At 39.6% G+C, this 19,228-nt stretch overlaps 2 protein-coding genes across 2 annotated transcripts; one reads left to right on the forward strand and one right to left on the reverse strand.

The window, feature by feature from the left end:
• Nucleotides 1-2,775: 2,775 nt before the first annotated feature.
• Nucleotides 2,776-11,774, reverse strand: LOC146383711 (protein phosphatase PTC7 homolog). Its single transcript, XM_084935123.1, has 6 exons — nucleotides 11,218-11,774; nucleotides 8,888-9,067; nucleotides 7,754-7,952; nucleotides 6,409-6,532; nucleotides 6,190-6,319; nucleotides 2,776-4,960 (listed from the first exon to the last, which is right to left on the reverse strand). The coding sequence occupies exons 1-6, from the start codon at nucleotides 11,417-11,419 to the stop codon at nucleotides 4,902-4,904; spliced, it is 894 nt and encodes a 297-aa protein (XP_084791249.1). The 5' UTR covers nucleotides 11,420-11,774; the 3' UTR covers nucleotides 2,776-4,901.
• A 2,100-nt stretch (nucleotides 11,775-13,874) lies between these two features.
• Nucleotides 13,875-18,683, forward strand: LOC146383712 (uncharacterized). The gene is made up of 2 exons (XM_084935125.1): nucleotides 13,875-14,003; nucleotides 14,522-18,683. The coding sequence occupies exon 2, from the start codon at nucleotides 14,526-14,528 to the stop codon at nucleotides 15,759-15,761; it is 1,236 nt and encodes a 411-aa protein (XP_084791251.1). The 5' UTR covers nucleotides 13,875-14,003; nucleotides 14,522-14,525; the 3' UTR covers nucleotides 15,762-18,683.
• The last annotated feature ends 545 nt before the right edge of the window (nucleotides 18,684-19,228 follow it).

Here is a 19,228-nt window from a genome sequence, read left to right on the forward strand (position 1 = left end):
TCTGATCTTAATTACAAGTGAGGTGACATTGTCTTTCAAATAGTTCAGACAGAAGTTGTATTGTAATAACTGCATTGCACTGAAGCAGCAAAATGTTAGTTGATGCAGAATACGGAGTAAAATATCAGACATGCAAAAACGCCCTGCATTCACATCTTTAATCATTCACTTCTGCAAAAGTCATGAGTCATCCCTCATTTCTTCATGTTTTGCTTTCAAGGAGTCAGACTTGAGCAATAGTTCTCTGGGCTTTCTGAAAGTCTTCCAAAGATAGCGGCTCCTTTTTGATTCAATTCCAGAGTGAAAACGTTTGTTTGTTTGTCAAACCACTTTACTGTAACTTATGAATATTTCAAGAATAAAAGAGTTAGGTGTCTATTTTATGTTTGCACATAGAAAGGAATTTAACTCAAGGGATGAACAGGATAAGACAATATAAAAATAGTTTAAAATTGTATACTTATCTACTTTGTTATTAGGAAAATGTAATTTGTTCCAATTTCTAGAGATGAATCTATGAAAAATGAAAGAAATAACACAGTGTGACAGGCATAAAACAGTATTTTGGGATCGACGAGGTGGTTCCTGAAGCGATATTAGTTGAAAACATGGCATAAATCAGCATGGTGCTTAAAGTGTTCTTAAACAATAGGGGCAAAAACGAAGATGTGTCAGGCCTAAAAACTATCTACAGCAGATGAACAGTATCTGAAATTCATATCCTTAAAAAAACAGGAAAGAAATCCAGCAAAGACCTGACATAGGACCTGAGAAATGCATCTGAGCCCTTAGTTGAGCCATCTGCTGTTCACTGAAGCCTCTTCGGAAATGGTCTCAGTGGAAAGATGACTGTCAAGAAGCCAATTTTTAAGAAGAGAAACAGGAAGAGAAGAGGGAGGTATGCCATATTACACAAGAACTGGATTGAATCTGTAGCAACAGGTCACTGTCAGTGTGTATGTGGGAGGTGACTGTCTATAGGTTTGGGACTGAATTTCAGTCAGTCAGAATCGATGGAATTAATAACCATCAGATTTTTATCCACCAGGCTGTACCATAGTGGATCGACCACACCACCAATGCAGTAAATCATACCTGGCTAGAAAAACACACAAAGGAAACCTATAAGTCACAAACAGATAAGCTGTGGCATTCAAATGACGCTCAGTTGGTACTAAGGAGCCCAGAGTGTGTCACTAAAATACCCCCCTGCACAATGTGTTATACATTCATATGTGTTCTCATACATAATACACTTGTTGACATGCAGTATCTTTTTTTTTTTTTTTTTTTTTGCAGAACTGTATTTTATGTGTATTTATGCTACATTTAAAATAAATTAAATCTCCTTCCTTTCCCATTCTGGTGCTCAGTATGAACGTCTTGACTATGTCTACTTCATTTAACTTGCTGCCACGTGACTGGCCGATCAGGTATTTGGGTTTCAGGTTAAGTTATATTAGATTAGATGAAACTTTATTTATCCCTCAGGTGGGTTCCTCTGGGAAATTCTGTTTCCATTAGCACAGCACCAACAGAAGTTGCAGAATGTGAGCAGAAATGTACCGTATATACACATATAAATACAGAGACACATAGAAATACAGAGTATACAACAGGGATAAATAAGAATAAATAGGAATAAGAATACCAGGGAATTGCACATTTCAACTATTGCAAGTCTATTACACCGTTGGATATTTAAAAAAAAAAAAGGAAATATTGCACAGTGAAAAAGGCACTAATGATTAGTTGTTCCCCCCTCCTTTGTTCCCGTTTCCCCTCCCTCTCCCCTCCAGCGAGGAGTTAGGGCATGTGGGACAAAAGCATTTTTAAGTCTGTTGGTCCTTGACTTTAGAAGAAGCAACCTGTCACTGAATAGACTCTTCTGGCTGTTTATGGCCATGTGCAGAGGATGCCCAGCATTGTCCATAATGTCCAACAGTTTCTTTAACGTCTCTGTGAAGGTTCTCAGTCATCCAGGTCATCGTAGTCTAAGGAGCTTGGAAAGAAAAGCGTCTGGACTTATTTAAGTTGCTTGAAGACATTTCACCTCTCATCCAAGAAGCTTCTTCAGTTCCAGGATCAAATGGTGGAGAGTCCCAGATTTAAACCCTGTGGGAGTATCCCCCCCTTTTGTCCCTCTTGGGGGGACACTCACACAGAGGTTTAAACTCCCACAGGGTTTTTGTCCCTCTTGGGGACATAGGTAGGTTATTGTAATTGACTTATCCTGTTCATCCCTTGAGTTAAGTTACTACTTCAAACATGATATGCATAAAGAAGACACCTAAACAAGTTTAGTATAAATACTAGGTTCTTTATTTAAATATTGTACATATTTTAAAACATATTTACATAAATTAGACCTGCATTGTTTCACTGTAGACATAAGTTTATCTTTCATACGCTTGCTGGGAACAGGACAATCATACCATACAGACTGCAGAAGCACCTTTGAGAACGGCTTTATAAGAGAAAAAGACATGTCCACATTTCATTTACATCAAACACCGGGCAACACGGCAGGGACGACACAAGCTTGCAATGACAGGAAAGGCCTCTTGATTACAGGTCAAGCTATTGGTTAAGGCTGAAACTGTGCTCACCCTCATACTGCAAGTTCACACCCCCTCCTGCATAAGGGTTACGTCTCTCTGTCAAATATAGGTCTATATTTGAGAAACAGACATTTCCCTTTTTTTTTCTTACACAAACCCCTCAAAGACAAGAAGAGCCTAAAACAGTGAGAAAGTACTTTTTTTTGGGGGGGGGGGGGGGGGGGGGGAAGTACCAGTAACTAAAATAGAAACTACACAAAAAACAAAAACAATGATGACAGCAGGACAGATATGCAAATCATTACCCCCATTATGTTTATGAGGAAGAAAAACTTGCCCAATTTGATGTGAAATGCAATCATTGTAGCACAAACTGCTGCCAAATTGCACATATGAACTGCTCTCTAGTAATAAAATGCATGATGGATCAGTGGATTCAAGTATGGCAGCAACAGTACAACTTCTACCGTGATTGTTAGATAAGCACCACAGTGACTGTTACCATTACAGTGGTGCTTCCAGAGCAGTGCCCTAATTGTGAACTATGGCTTCCCTTCTTTGGTTTTTCTTTTAAAAACCTGTCTTTATAGTTACTTACAGATAACCAGTCACATATAACTTAAAACCAGGAATATGATACAACTTTAGGAATAGAAAATACACTTTAATGTAATTCTGAACATTTCCACACAGACCTCTGGCCATCACACACACATAGAACAAGAAAATTAGAGTATTTAGAGTATTGCTGTATGATGTTTGTGTCCAAAAAAAAAAAAAAGAAAGAAAAAAAAAAAGAGCATAATGAGATACACAAAGAAAATGTGTCTTTGGTGCACATGCTTTTAAATTGTAAAGAGTTTATCCACAACACTTAGGTGAAGTGTTAGACCCTCATAAGCAGAACGGTATCATCAGTGTCTTTGATTCGTGTAGTTTGGTGAAATCCAGCGCGCACGTTTACGCACTCGTCGCAATCACGGTCACAGCGTTTATGCAAATCAAGTCATACGTGACTAACAAAAGCAGCAGCAAACAAATGAAACAGGAAAATGAGGGACAGAGAAACAAAACATTTGAAGCAGACTCACACAATGCACATTTCTTCTTCTTCTTTTTTTTTTTTAGATACCTGGATCTTTTAGTCATCCACGGGACGTTTGTCACATCTGCATATGCTTCAGTCTGTAGCTTTTAAAACAAAATAAGGTTTAAAAAATACATCTTTCTCCTTTAAATTTGTTCCTGACCTATCACTGCAATTGTAAGCATTCCCAGATGCTAACTTGAGCTTTATAACAAATATAAACATTACGTACAACAGCTTCTCAAATATGCCACACAAACCAGTCATATGTTTTAGCGGCCTTTCTGCAACACGACTGCTTCAGAGATTAATCTCAGGAAGCGACTTTCAACTTTCAAGCGGAAGTGTGGTATTGATGAAAATCACCTGGAGATTAGTATCTGTACAAGAAAGTATACGAGAGCATGTGTAGATCTTCCATAAAGTAACGAAACAGCTCTTCGCTTTAACAACCAATTCAAAGACAACAGAAAGGCCAGAACAAGTTTCTCAAAAAACAAAAATATTTACAACTCATCAGGAGGTGCGGTTCCCTCGGCCAAGCGAAAAAACCTGATTAACCTTCATGTGAAAGCTTTAATAAGTGTTACAGTTTCTCATTACAGAGTTTTGATCTGAGCAAAGACACTTAATCCCAACTCGTACATTTCATACTCAAACAACATCCCAGCAGCAGCTTCCTCAGTCTAGTCTACATGCTTTGTTCAAACACATTTACCACATGGAACACATTAACAACAGAGACCAATAGCCAGGTTTCACCTGCTAACTCTGTCACTACGCTCTAAAGAATCCAAACCCATGGCTTACTCCTTATCACATTTTTATTTCAGATTTTAAAGCCTACAGGCCGTCCATCTGTCCTGGGCTGTCACATCATTGAAAAAGATGTTGATGCTACAGGATGAGACGTTGAAGAATGAAAGGCATCTTCCCGCCCGTCTCTCTCTCTCTCTGCTCCTCCTGCATCACGATCAACATGAAAGAAAAAAAACAAAACAAAAAAAACGTTCTAGCTGCCTGCCTTCCCTCAGCCGCTCAAGCACCAAAACAAAACCAGCGGAAGAAAACTAAATGTTAACACGGGCCGTGCTGTAAGGAGTGTGTGCTGTGGTGTTGGCGGGCCTCCCCTGTCAGCCCCACAGGACGCAGTGCATTTTGGGAGGGCCGCAGGTGGAAGACTCAGGCAGGCGGCGAAGAAGGAACAGCCCCAGAGAAGCGCACTCAAACACACACGCACACACACACACATTTTAGTCTGTGTATTCAGCCACGATAGAGAGCAGCACCGTGATGTCATCTGGCTTCCCTCCTGCAGGACAAGAAAACAAAGATAAAGTGAGGAAATGTAAGAACTAGTTCATGCAAATTACTCTTTTTAATTATAAGACCTCCTGAATATATAGGAGAAGACTTTTCTATTTCATAATAGTGTTAAAGCCCCATATAACAATAATTGTAGTGATTTGTTTCGTATTAGCTGTAAAGCGGTGGTCAGCCATCCCCCCCCCCCCAAAACAAACAAAAAAATCCAGAAGGAAAAAAATCAAGGTTAAACTTGCAAAAACTAAACGCTTGGGATTCCTACAGAGAAGAAAAACTGGTTGTGCCAGCAGGAGTTTCGTCTCATGTGTGTTATCATGACCACGCCAAGGACACAGCGGAGGATCTGCAGACGTCAGAGCCTTAATAGGTCTAGATAAACTGATTGAAAAAATGCTTTAACCAAGCTTATTACAACCGCGTCATGTAATGTGGCTTCAAATATAAAGTATAACTGCTGAAATCTTATTGTGTAAAGCAACTTTTAGTCAACGCAAGGAGAATCACACTTAAAAGTCTGAGTGGTTTAAGGCCTGATTTGGACTTCTGTGAGCAATCTTTGTAGAGCCTATGACATACACCCCTTCAGATAGTTTCAGCAATCTCCCTCCAAAGATTTGCTGACATTTGTGAGAACTTCAATTCATGTTATGATTGTTATTTCTTAGATTAGGGGGATGAGTGTTATTCTCTCACTGACAAATTCAAAAACGCAGCTGGAAATGCACAGGAGGTATCGACTGTAGTGAACCGGCAACAGTTTTGTGCTGTGTGTAGTTAGACCAGATGTGTAGTTATGTTTCTATGGAGATTCACATCAGGTTGCGACGTAGAGTTTCAGAGGGGTTTGCGGTTACGACATAGTTACAGTGTAGATTTACCGCTGAAGTATAAAGCCCCAGCGAGACATCCTCAACTTGTGTCTTTTGTGGCCAACTACTAATATTAACAGTGTACAGTTTTATTAAGGACATCAAAAGTACTTTGGAGTATGTATGCTTGCATGCTCCTCATTATGCATCTAATAACACACAAATTATGTTTATTTCAATGTTTATTAATTAATTATTCAAAACATGATAAATAATAGTGCCATCTCCAAAATTTGTACAACCAAAACTTATTATTAATATTAATCAGGAAAAGGGGCGTGCTGTAAAAACATTATACTGCAGTTATGTGTATGGTGCTTTTAAAGGGAGCTAACAGTAACCTTACCTCTTACATTCAGGCCATTGTCACAGGCAAACTGTGCAAAAGGGGACATATAATTAGGGTCGTAGGCAAGATCATGAGCTTGCTTTGCAATGCTCTGTGCAGTCTGCAGGATGCTGTCATAGTTGGTAGTCTGAAATGAGATGCAATAATAAAAAAAGCATTAAAATTTGAATTTGTTTCCAACACATATAAGCATAAGCTGACATGTTGAAGTGATACCTTGAGTTTTTTGAGCTCCTGAAGAATCATGTAGTCTGGCATGTTGTCAAAGAGACCGTCTGTTGCGGTTAAGATGATGTCACCAAGCTGCACGTCGAAAGAGGAGCTGTCAGCCGCTTCGGGACTACAGGAAACAAGGAGGCACGGGAAGATCATGAAGTGAAACTAGAGCGCGAGAAGCACCTGAGCTGCTGGCAACAGTTTTAAGTGTGGAATTAAGCAGGTCAGAAGCCACTCTGCTAAATTTTGAAGATGGAGTGTGAGCGTTTAATGTGACAGCTGACGTAAAACCTGACTTCTCCGTTTACGTCTCCGTCAGTGCCGAATGCCGGCATGGCCTGTCACTTCCTACCACCATACACAAGTCTCAGACTGAGGTTTTATTACCTGGGAGCCTTATATTTCTGCTTGGTCTTAATTTATGATGACATTTAAACAGGTCTATAAATGTACTTTAATGGGAACGTTAACCCACTAAACCTGCCAAACCAGTGAGAAAAGTCAAACAAAACATCTAGACTGCTCCAAATGTATTACAGAGTTTCCCTCTTGTTTATCAGTTGCCATTGCCATGGCTTGCTAGTACTGAAAGCCTGTATCCATGGAGGAACGGGCAATTTGAAAGTAACATTCCTGATGTCTGCAGAGAGCTAAAAACACTAAGGAAAACTTCTAAAGAAGGACACTTTTTGTTGTTGCTACCAACTCTAGCCAAATCCAGGTAATCACTGACATCATCTGGCAATTCAGACATAAAAACAGATCATGTTACAAAAGCTTTATTAGAGTTGATGCCAGTCATAACAGACGTAAATTGGTTTGGCCAGCAAACCTGTGCACACCTGCACACACTTTAGTGTGTGAGGTGAAAAGCAGGTTCTGTTTACATGGCAAACAACAACATAAAGGCCTTTATGCTATGATATTTGCTTCCCACATGAGAGATGAGTCATGTTTTTGATAAGCTGGGCTAATTAAGCTGTCCACAAATTAGCTTGGCAGTGAAAATGACAGAGATCATGACCTGCACTTCTATTTTAAATCCTGCTTTGCATTACAAAGTGGCATACAAACCCAATGACTGCAAGTAGGGATGCTCAAAATGGAATGATATGCCTTTACCATTTTATCCGAGCCTGCTGTAAACAGGACATGTACAGTGCTGTACAACTACCAGCCCAGCCTGTGGTATCTATCTAATATAAGCATTTCTAAGCATTTCACTGCATATTGTACTGTGTATGACTGTGTACGTGACAAATAAAATTTGAATAAAATTTGAATTTGAATTTCACTATAGAGTTTTATTTATTTACAAAGATATATCTAACACTGAGCAACTGACCTGTCACTGAGCACGACTCCCTCGGCTCCCGGAGGAGCGATGGACAGCTGGAAGGGTGTATTAAAATAGTGCTGTTGCTCGTCCGAGCGATGAACCACCTCTCCACCACGTACCACTAAAAAGCCAGAGTCGCCAAGGTTACACGTATGTAGCCTGTGACTCCGCCGATCCAGAACTACGATGCAGGCCGTGCTGCTTCCTGAAAATAAAGCGGAGTAAAACAACACTAAGGTTATGTATACAAACAGATAATTTGATCAGGGCAAAAGAAAAGAGTTATGTTGCCCAACCAGTACAAAGTAGTCTTTGTGAGTGCCCTCATTGTGAATCTAATATATCCATGGAGAGTGGAAGAAATATAATACAGACGAAAAAAAAACAAACAACCAAAAAGATTGCATTCCCAGTGACAGCTACTAGCAACAATTCAGGTAACCTTGAGCAGAGAAGGTCAAGAGCTGACCTTGCCACAACTTTCCAAAATAAAAGTATGCCAACTAAATTTAACGACAGCTAACCTGCGTCTGCACTAACTCTTGGCCAGGGACACTGAGCCAAGATATGAGACCTTGATCACGTGCTTGGTGTTAACCTACTTTTAAAATCTCACTGACCCTCCTGTAGTATCAGTTACAGACAGACTCATGACCTTTTGAAGCTCTGACAGGGGGCAAAGTGTTTGGCCTGCGTAATAGGGTAAATTGTGGGGAGTCACAAGATCACTGAATTTCAACTACCAAGTGTTAGCATAAGAAATCCCTGCCCAATCAAAGATAGTTACCTCTCTGGTTTTAAATCACTCGGTGGGACAAAGGTTTGTGTCAAACAAAATTCACATAATATATATACCTCGCCAACTAACACAATCGTTGAAGCATAATTTGGTTCCCTCTTGATGAACTGATCACGCACTTAAAGGCTGTATATTAGTAATTGCCAAGGTAGAAGAAGAGATTCCATATTAAACAGATAGTATAACTCAGGACAGAGCTTGTGTTCTGTGCTCGGTGAGCAGGGCCAATACTCACAGTGTGACTCATACTGCAGCTATGTTATTTATTTCTCTCAGCACGGCTGAGCTCGCTCCACCACTTGCTGTGTTTGTAACCAGGTGGATCATCTCTATGTACTCACCTAGCAAGGGAACTTTGTTCTGCAAGAGCTCGTAGTAGCCAGACGTCAGGATGCCCACTGGATAACTGGGTGTGAAGCGACCCTCCTTCACCAGTCGCTCACAGGTCTTCATTAAGGTTGCAGAGAACTGAGATGGGTCGACACCATAGTCCCGCCAACCACCTACGCCATCTGCTACGCCTGATGGGGAAAAAAAAGGAATTAAAAACATTTGTTTTACTACTGAACCACTACCATACAATACCTTATTAACACCAGATTCATGACAGAGGATTGATCAGGCATTTCAAAAGTGTAAATACCAAACATCTGCTGGTAGCAGTTTGGCTGATTTTAGTTGTTGAATTTTTATTAAGTTATCTTTATTTTTTACAGCAGACATGACTTTCTTTTCCTTCCAAGGTCAATGCATCATGTCTATATTTGCACAGCCACACTGCTCTTCTGATCTTTCTTTTCTAGGTGCTGATGCTTTATTGATTACTGAACTGCTTTTCTCTCTGGTGTCTGTATCCCTGCTAAACAGGAACACATTGGTTTATTATCTTTCCATTGTAACTTCTCATGTACTGCTTCATGTGTGCCTAATTTATCTAGTTTATCTGAAGTGTAAGAATTTTACCCCGGAGAATGTGTTACTTGCAGCTATGGAACAGAAATAATTGTATACTCTTTAACATCTTGTGTGTAATTCATATTTATACACTGATACCTCATAATCTACTAGCTTCCTGTTTTATTTTACTTTTGATTCATTCTAGTTGCACACCATGAGTCAGAACAGCAAAGATACAAATTGACTTTGAAACCTCATCAGCAACCAAAGTCTCTTTAGCTCTAGACACCTTCAGCTTATACACACAAACAAACGTAATCTAATATCCTGTAATTTAGGTGCTACATGAATCATTCAAGTTTGTACTTGTAAGCACGCGGTTCCAAAATACATATAATTTTTGTGGTATACCGGTAAGGTTACTTGCGTCCAAATGACTTCTAAAGTCAGTTTAAATATATTTACACATTGTGGCTTCACATCAATCACCTCATAAATGCCTTCATTTGCACATTCATTTGAAAGCTGATGCAAAGCAATTTTTTTCCAAGACCAGATGATTTTACTTAAGTTCTGTTTAGTTCAATGGCCAAAGAGGATGGCAAGTGAATATCTGCACCAGTATTTTTTTTGTCAAAAGACAGTTGTAAAAGAAATATGTACATAACAATGAGAATAATGTAATAATGATGTATAACTTTTCTCCCCATTAGTATTTGACTTTCAGAGAATCTATGTGTTTCCTCTTAACTCCCTGCTCAGTTGTTTTGAAAGTATTTCTTTCTACAGCACACAGACTACTGGGAATATTGCTTCCATAGTTTATAAGGCTGTGACTTTGGAATTATTTTCCCTTTCTCACAGAGGTGAAAGTAACCTTTAAAAAGAAAGTGAACATATTATACATCCTGGAAAACCCCACGCATTTTCTTCTGCACTGCTTGATCATCACTGTCAGCTACGCCCTTCACTACGATTTCCATCAGCCTGAATTAAAGCAAGGGACGTTTTCAACACTCTGACTTGAAGTCTCACAGACTCCACTTCCATTTCTCCTTGCCGTGTATACACGTGTTGCCATGTGTTCCTCAGAGATGTCAATTTTATTTCTCTAACCAACCTAAACGTTTAACACTAAACACACCTTCTAAACTATGAAACACACCTTGTGTGTGTCTAACCAACCACGTGGTAGTTTAAGTCTTTGGCAACAGCAAGGTGGCGAGGACAAAGCAAGCTTAGCCTGCTAGCTAAGCTAATAGGCTAATGATGCTATTAGCAACATGGCTGCCTCCATGCTCAACCATTCTGACCTTTGCAAGACATTGTAGTGTTAAGTCTGATACGTTTTAATGAGCTCTATTTTTTGCCACGTCCGAATTAAATAAGGCCGATTTACGTCTTCTAATGTTGTGATTGCAACAGCCTACGTCATCGCAGTGTATCCCACAGTGGGGACACATGTAGGTGAAAGGTCATTTAGCGTTTCACCTCAAAACTACCCCCTAACAGTAAAATAAATGTCATTTATTAAAGTAATGACGTGAGTGCAGGTGCTATGTGCGTACAGATATGCTTTAAGCGTCTATCCGGGTTAGAGTCTTGTTTTATCCGGGTTAAAGTGCTGTCTTTTTTATGTGTGAGTGGGGAGGGGGGCTGGTGTGTTTTGATCCGACGGGTCGGCACACGTGCTGGCTAAACTCACTGAAGGTCACCCAAGCACAGAGGGCGTCTAACTTTCATGCAAGCCATTTGCAGAGCCCTGAATCCTTACCCAAGACATCAGCCGTCTTGTGCCGTGCAATGAAGCAAGCATCATCACCGTAGCACATCCCTTTCTTCAGGATCCCCTTGCGAAAGTCTTTACCGAAACCATAACTGGCGGTGATCAGACTGTAGTCCCGACCGTCCGTCTGAGAGAGTCCGCCCAGGACAGCCCTGGCTACCAGTCTGCCATAAGACAGTACGGATAACATCCCCTAGCAAGGAGAAACCCCGTTCTGATCCGAGACCGTACACGCTGTCCCCCCTCTCTCGCTCTTTCTCTCTAACCGGCTCGACCACCTGCCTGCGAGGCTAAGTCTTCAGATCAAGCCCCGGCTGTCTGTCTTTAGTCGTCCATCCGATCCCGGCCGGCTCGCTTCTGTGACAGCGGAAGGCTGCAGTTGCTCCAAACTCGAACAAACACGCCGCCGTTTCCTTTCTGACTCTGTCGCTTTCGGTTTATGTCTCAGGTGAGCATTTGATAGACGAAGCAGTTCCTCCACCGGGCTCTCTCCTCCCCGACATGTTTCCACGGGACACAAAGATGCGAGTACATACGGGTGTTTACAACCGTGACGTCGCGTGCCGTAACGTGGCCCCGCCCACCAGGTTCACCGTGGGGGTGTCCAAATTCATCTTTTGTTGTTTTTAGCTAACTTATGTAATAAATATGGGCTTAACGTAGGTTGCACCCAATAATGCAGCCCTAGAAGATTTAACATGTTCTTATTTTCTTTAAAATTTGGGGTCTATACATGATAACCTAAAACTAAAAGGGAAAATTTGGAGGTTTTATAGGGATTTAGAAGTATTATAAAGTGTAGGATAAATATTTTTAAGAAATGAGTACCTTCAAGTATTTTAAAATGAAACGGCCAACAAATATACTGTAAATAATTTTTAAGTAATTGATTTTTTTTTTTTAGTATTTTAGATAAAGGAAATGCAAATTATACTTTTAATGCATGTGAAATTTCAATATAAGCTACTGCAGTGTTACAAAGTGCTAATGTAAAGACAAGAAAATTAAAAGAAGGGTTTGGTAAGCTCTCTGATATGTAGCCCTCTTGTTTATAACGTAATTGAGTACTTGGACAATTGGCTCTGAAGTTTCTCCAACATGTGTGGGCTATTTCATTGTTTTTGTTAGCTAATTAACCGGATAAATGCCTGGAGTTAATTCTAAATGTGGCATTTACATCCCCAGGCTGCAAAATTCAAAACAAAATTACCAGAAAGAATGCAGAAATATGACTGGTCAAAATAACCTTCTGGTATATTCTGCAGGAAGGGGGTGCACTGGAAACCTCAGCAGCATGAAAAGACTTGAGTTGTACAGGAAACAACAGTGGGGGGATGATTGCAGGATCCTTTCTATGGTGATGAAAATCCCCTTGACAATACTGAGCCAAGTGAAGAGTGCATTGTGTATGATAGACTTGAAAGGATTTTTCAAGTCAACCATAATAAGGTCATGTTATAAGAGCGAATACAGAGGGTTTACCACAAGGGGTTAACCTTTTAAAATCTCAATAATTAAAAGGTTGCCTTAAATATGGCCAAAAATAAATAAACAACAAAGAGTATTCTGCAGATGGATAAAAATAAGAAAAACATGGGTATAAGCATTTGATGCTTTCATGCATGGACAGATATGCAACATCATATATGTATGTGTGTGTGTGTGTATATATATATATGATGTCGCAAACAAATGTATATTTATATGTGTGTATAAGCTGAAGTTGGCTCAAGCTAAAGGGACTTGGGTTGCTGATGAGTTTTCAAACTTGTTCTATGTCTCTTCTTGAAAACAGCCAAAATTCCCTGTAGTATGTTATCCCAATTTAAATAATGTACTGTTTAATCCTGTATGACCAAAGCATAATTTGGATATGGTAATTTAATCCTTTTGTCCTGTTTTCCTCATTATGTCAATTTTTCTTTGAATTTTATAGAGCCACCTGCCAGTTCTTTCTTCTTACCACTGTTTCTGTCTGCCATCTTCCCTTGAGCTTTTATTTAATTACTGTTCCCTTTCAGTCGATCCACTCGGTACAACACATAAGTATGGGATATCATGCCCTCAAAGTTATCTATTTCAGCTGTTACTCATCATGTCCACCTCTATCATCAAAACACCCAAAGCACATGCATTCCTTTCATTCAGATTTTCCTAGAAATTAAGGATTAATGGTTCACTGAAGCTGTAAATATTTTTACATTTGCAGTGTTCCTTTTTTGTCCTTTCAGATCAATACACCTAAAAAATCCACTTAACTTGATAGTATCATTTATTTATTTTATTATTTAATTGCATTGAACTGTGGTTGGAGGAGGTCTTGTCATTTTTGTTCCTTTTCCCCAAAAAACCCTAGGCTCGCCACTGAAACTGTTATCAGGCTGTTGGTAAAGAGGCCTGACCGGAAATACATTCTATGTAGGGTACATATGTGCGCTTGTCGTGAATAACGGGACGTAGCTGACAGTTGTAACGGACGGTGCGGATATATAATTAATACTGTTTAGCCTCCCTTATAGGACACTTTCTGATATGGTCGCCATTAGTTTTACACTAAGTAAGAATACCAGTTTTGCAGTTAAAAATAGTTTTAGTATACATGCTGTTGTTTCGCGACGTTGGAACATTTAATCCGGTGCTTCGTATGATAAAAAACGAGCGCACCGCATTTGGAAGAAACCACCCTGGTCCCTTTAGGGAGCGGAGAGAAGACGGAGAGAGAGCAACAAACGCACTCGAATTATCGACGCTTACACACAAAACACCAATTCCTGGTAAGATATTAGCCTTCATCACATTTCATTTAATTGTGATGCTATTATAAAACGCTTTGCTGATTGGTTCGGCGAGATAAAAAGACAACACACACATCCGTTATAATATGGCACTGTTATGTTTTTCTAATGGAAGGGGGAGGATGATGCAGTGATAACAGCCTCGCGTTTATGAACCCTAAATTTTTTCATTAATTATTATTATCATTATCATTATTATTGTTATCATCAAATGATAAGATAATAATGCGATTGACACCATTTCTAAATTTTAAATAGGACAAGGATTCAATGAGGGTGTTCTAGCCATACGCGTTATATAAATATATAAATAGATATAGCCAGAATGATACATTGTGTCTTATTGATCGTTATCGAAAAAAAGTGCAGCTGACTCTTTTTAATCTTATGCCTATACAACACACTTAAAATGAAGAGATGTTTGTTTATTATATATATATATATATATATATATGTATATATTTACGGGTGTTTACAACCATGGCTTTTCCTTTTAGGGCCATGATGGGGAGGTTGTGTGAGATGGTTCTTGTGTCTCTTCTTATCATGTCGCTTTTGAACACTGAGCTGGCATGGGCTAAAAGAGGTGGCAGCAGCAGCAGCAGGGGAAAATCTTCATCCAGCAGCAACAAGGGTTGGACAAATTCAAAGACATCCAACTCTCAACCAGGAAACTACCCTCGTCAGCCACAGAGTCCTAATCGAAACACCAATCCTTATCCTCCTGGTGGAAGTTACCCTTATCCCAAACAGAACCAGCCAAGTTATCCAGGTGCCGGTAGCAACCCAAATCAGTACCCTGGCAGAGGCAATCCTGCAGGTTATCCGAACCAGAACCCTGCAGGTGGATACCCAGCAGGAGGGTATCCTAATCAAAACCCAGCTCGAGGAAATTATCCAAATCAAAATCCAGCTGCCGGAGGCTACCCCAACCAATATCCAGGCAGAGCTGGTACCAACCCCGGAGGTTATCCTAATCAGTACCCTGCTGGAGGTTATCCAAACCAGAATTATCCTAATCAGTATCCAGGTGGGGGTTTCCCAGCAGCGGGTGGTTATCCACAAAACCCAGGAAGGTATCCTTACCAGTATCCAGGTGGTTACCCAGTCCAAACTGGAAACACACGACCAGGTTGGAATGTGCCTGGTTCAAATCCAGGACGTTATCCAGGATCCGGGTTACCCAAGTCACCAAATTTTGCCAAAAAAGCCATGGTGGCTGCAGGCGTCGGTGCTTTGGCTGGAATGGCAGTTGGATATGGATTAGGACGCTTCCCCCGACCACATTTCACTTTCCGTAACCCTGAAGAAGAGTACTACTACAATAATTACATGCAGCGTCGTTATGGCACCCAGTCAACAGATCAAAAAGACTATGGCCGTGATTACGTCTACAGCCCTCCTCCACGTGCTGAGACCTACGAAAGCTTCATGAGTCGCTGCATGAATTCGACTGATATGTTTAAGGATCAAGGCTCTTCCACATCCAAGAGTGCAGCTGAGGACGCAGATGACGACACCGTCAGCATTGAGGAGATTGGATACCCAGCCCTGATTGAGCAAGTGAAGTCGCGGCGGTGTGTAGAGAAGTACATGAAGTACTCCGAGCAATTTCTGAAGGAACGTAAAACTGAACAACAATATCAGCTAAGTCGCTCTAGCCCTCTGAGCCAAGGGCTCATTCATCTTCTCACTTCCTCCGTGATGCTATTGTCCAGCATGCTCCTGCTCCAGTGAGAAAACACCTTCCACTTCACTTCAAATGGCTTTCTACTGCCTCCATCATATGCACACATTCATTTCCTGCTTATATTATAGTAGCTCCACATTGCAAACCACAGCTGCATACTTCCAGAGAGTACAGTCTTTTAATATCTATTATATAAAAAATATTGACATGTACATACTGACTAAAAATGTCTATTTCAAGTGTGGCACTCAGTTTCAAGTGTTACAGTTAGATCTGTCTTAGATGTTCACTATACTTTATATTAATTTATTTTGGATCCATATTTTGCACTTTTTATCTCCAGATTGTTGGACACTGAATGCAGAGATTCATGATTAAAGAAAGAAAACAGGACAGGACAATTACTTTTGCAGTTTTTTCTTAGGAAGACTATCAGGGCAGTTTCTTTCATAGTTTGGATAAGAATGAAAAAATAATGAAAGCTCATAGTCCACATTATGGCTTATATTTAGGGGTACAAGTGGGATTTGGTAAGTGGGGTAACTCAGAGATTTGTTTGTATTGGTGCAGCATGGGGACAAGAATTACGTAGAAATAAGTCACATGATGACTTGCAGGCCAGATTTGTGCATACAGGCTGTGATCAGCTGAGCTGTGCTGCTTCTCCTGTATTCAGTATTCACTGCTTTTTTGTGGATTTAACCACGCTGAATTCAACAAGTTATAAGCAGATCTATCCAGAGCTGCATGGCTGATGCATTGTATAAAAGCTAGAATTAGCTTAGTGAATGTAATAATATTTGCTACTCTTGATCTAATCTAACATTGACCATGAACAGCCTGCTCCATACCCCTCCAGCAGAGTGAATCACTGTGAACTTCACCACAGTACTGCAAACATAACCAGTGCAGCCTGCACTAACTTGCCTGGTATTTTCATGCAACCTTTGAAGAATGCAAAATTAATATGCTTCCATTTATTTTGGGATAATTTGGCAACACATCACGTGTAGATCCATTTAAGAGCTCTAAAACGAACGAGGATATTGGAAGTTTTACATTTTCAGCTTATCAAACCTTGCGTGTTGCCATCCTTACCCTTGAAAATAATCTTCTTCTTCGGTTTCCTGTCTTTCATACATCTTTTTCTACATCTCTGATAGTGTTGCACGTCAATGCTTCTTTTCCCCTCTCCCTTCGGCTGGCAGACACATTTGTCAGATGTTTTCTGTTGATTGACAGACTGCACAGAAACAGTTTGTGTATTTGGTGATATTTTAATGTCCTCGAGAAGTTGCATTTGAAATTACCGCCACTTAAAAAAAACTTTACTGCCTTGATGCTCACTCCTCTGTGATGTTCTAGATGCTGAAGTACAGTAACTAGGATTATTTACCTTTACACCATGAACACATCACAGGGATGAGATTGAAAAAGTTCACTTCAGGTTATAAGTGGGCTGTGGGATGTCATTTTTTTGGCTTATTACCGGGCAAATATTTGCATGTAATAACTGGCAGCAGGATTGTGGCACATGAAAAATAAAGGCATTCAGCAATAATACTGATCAGTAATAATAAATCCAGCTCACTTTAACCCCTGTTTATTATCTGGGGTAATGTTAGGAGAAATCTCTTTGGAGGATTTAAGTTTTATGTGTGTTTTTTGGATTCCACTCAGTCTCACTCCACAGAGCGCATGCACAGACTGAAGCAAACCCTGGTCACTAATAGTTTTTACAGATTGCTTGATGGCGATAAAGGATTCCTTGTAAATAATTCAGCCAAACTTCCCACATGAACTTTAAGCCATCGAGGTTTGCTGAACAGCAGAGACAGAAATAAAAATAAAGGTAGAAAGAATCGCCCTGGTTCATATTTAATATGTGCTACTTATGTTATTGCATGTAATAGCTTTTCACAGAAAGTAGACAGTAATTATGATGGGTTCATAAATGAGCAGTGAAGTTGCACAAATAGCACTTGTTGCTTTAATCTGTGCAGTCTGTTGAACGGATGCGGTCTTTTCTCTGTATTTCCTTGTAGTATGTAAACTGTCCTTAGTTAAAATGGGTGTGGTAGCACTCAAACTGCATTCCTTTATCCCGTTGAACTCTGCCATTATGTGTGTGAGTCATTAGAACATTTATGCCCATAAAAGCCTTGGTTTTACATCCATATCCCCAGGCACATTTTAACTTTCCATAGCCACTTATTTTCCAGTCGTCTGCCCTGAAGTTGGTCATCGTTTCCGTGCGTCTTCCTCTAATCTCCTACATCTTATTGTAGCATGGGGAAACAGTCTCATAGGACAGTTTTTCTCAGATATGTAAATACTACTGTTTATTTTCTTGCGCCGGTTGTCATGGTACAGTCTCTGCGATTATGACTACTAAAATCTGTTCTCCTTTTTTTTCTTCAAGAGTAGGTGTTGTTATTATTTTTATTTTTGTGGGTGTTTCATGTGATCATTTCACTTTTCTTTTTACCGTATTTTTTATGATCCTGTTTTATTTTTCCTCCATGCCCGAGTTTTGTAAAGGATTCTGGAAAAATGCTGTGTAAGTTAGGTGTGAAAATCTCGAAGTGATGGAATTCTCCTTCCCATACTGATGTTGTTCTTTGTAACCAGGCTTTCAAATTTCTTTTATTCTCTCCTGTTAATAAGCTTTTATATTCGACTGTTCCTGTTTTGCTTTTTTGGTTGATTCTGGCAAAACAACTTAATTTGATGGGAAATTCCACCTTAAATCAAGGCTGTGGAATATCTGTAAAGTGCTCTTATTTCTCCTTAGTTGTGGATATTCTGTAACTTTGTAATTGAGCTCATGTTATCATTAGAGACATCGCTTGTTTTTGACTCAGAATTGCAAACATTTCGTGATACTCCTCAGATGTTATGACTAACACGGTGTAATATAGTTTGTCTTGGATGTTCATGTGTTAAATAAAATAAATCATGAAATCTTTTCTCTGGCCTGTGACATCTTCACGTCTATTAAAAAAATTTAAAATCCTTATCCTCAAAAACATCTGCCCCTGTTCTAAGCAGCATTTCTAAGATATTTTATTATCCTTTCATTTTTAATGTTTTCATTTTCAGACAAGAAACTTGCTAATCACAAAAACTATGTCCGCTCCATATTTTGGGCATCGATCCAAACTAGCTGTAACAGTTAGGTTATTGGCATGCTTTAATTTTTATTTATTGATTAGTTTTTTTGTTTAATGTGATTTTTTTAAGCCAAAATGATAAACATGTGATTGGTTTCAGTTTAAGTTATCAGAGAACTTACTGCTTTTCATAGAGCAAATTGTATGTATACTAATATTTATTTATTCATTTAGGTAAATTGCTCAGAAAAATGACATTCACATTGTATTGAGCATTACAAAATAACATAAAGTCCTTTTCATTTTCTAATGGTTCATAAACCAGTGACATCATTAAAAAAATTAAGGCAAGGTAAGATGACCCGGTTGCAGGTTGCACAGACAGTCAAGCTCCTTCCGCA

Source organism: Perissodus microlepis, chromosome 7, assembly GCF_051167445.1.
Source record: "Perissodus microlepis isolate ML-2025 ecotype Zambia chromosome 7, ASM5116744v1, whole genome shotgun sequence".
Lineage (NCBI taxonomy): Eukaryota > Metazoa > Chordata > Actinopteri > Cichliformes > Cichlidae > Perissodus > Perissodus microlepis.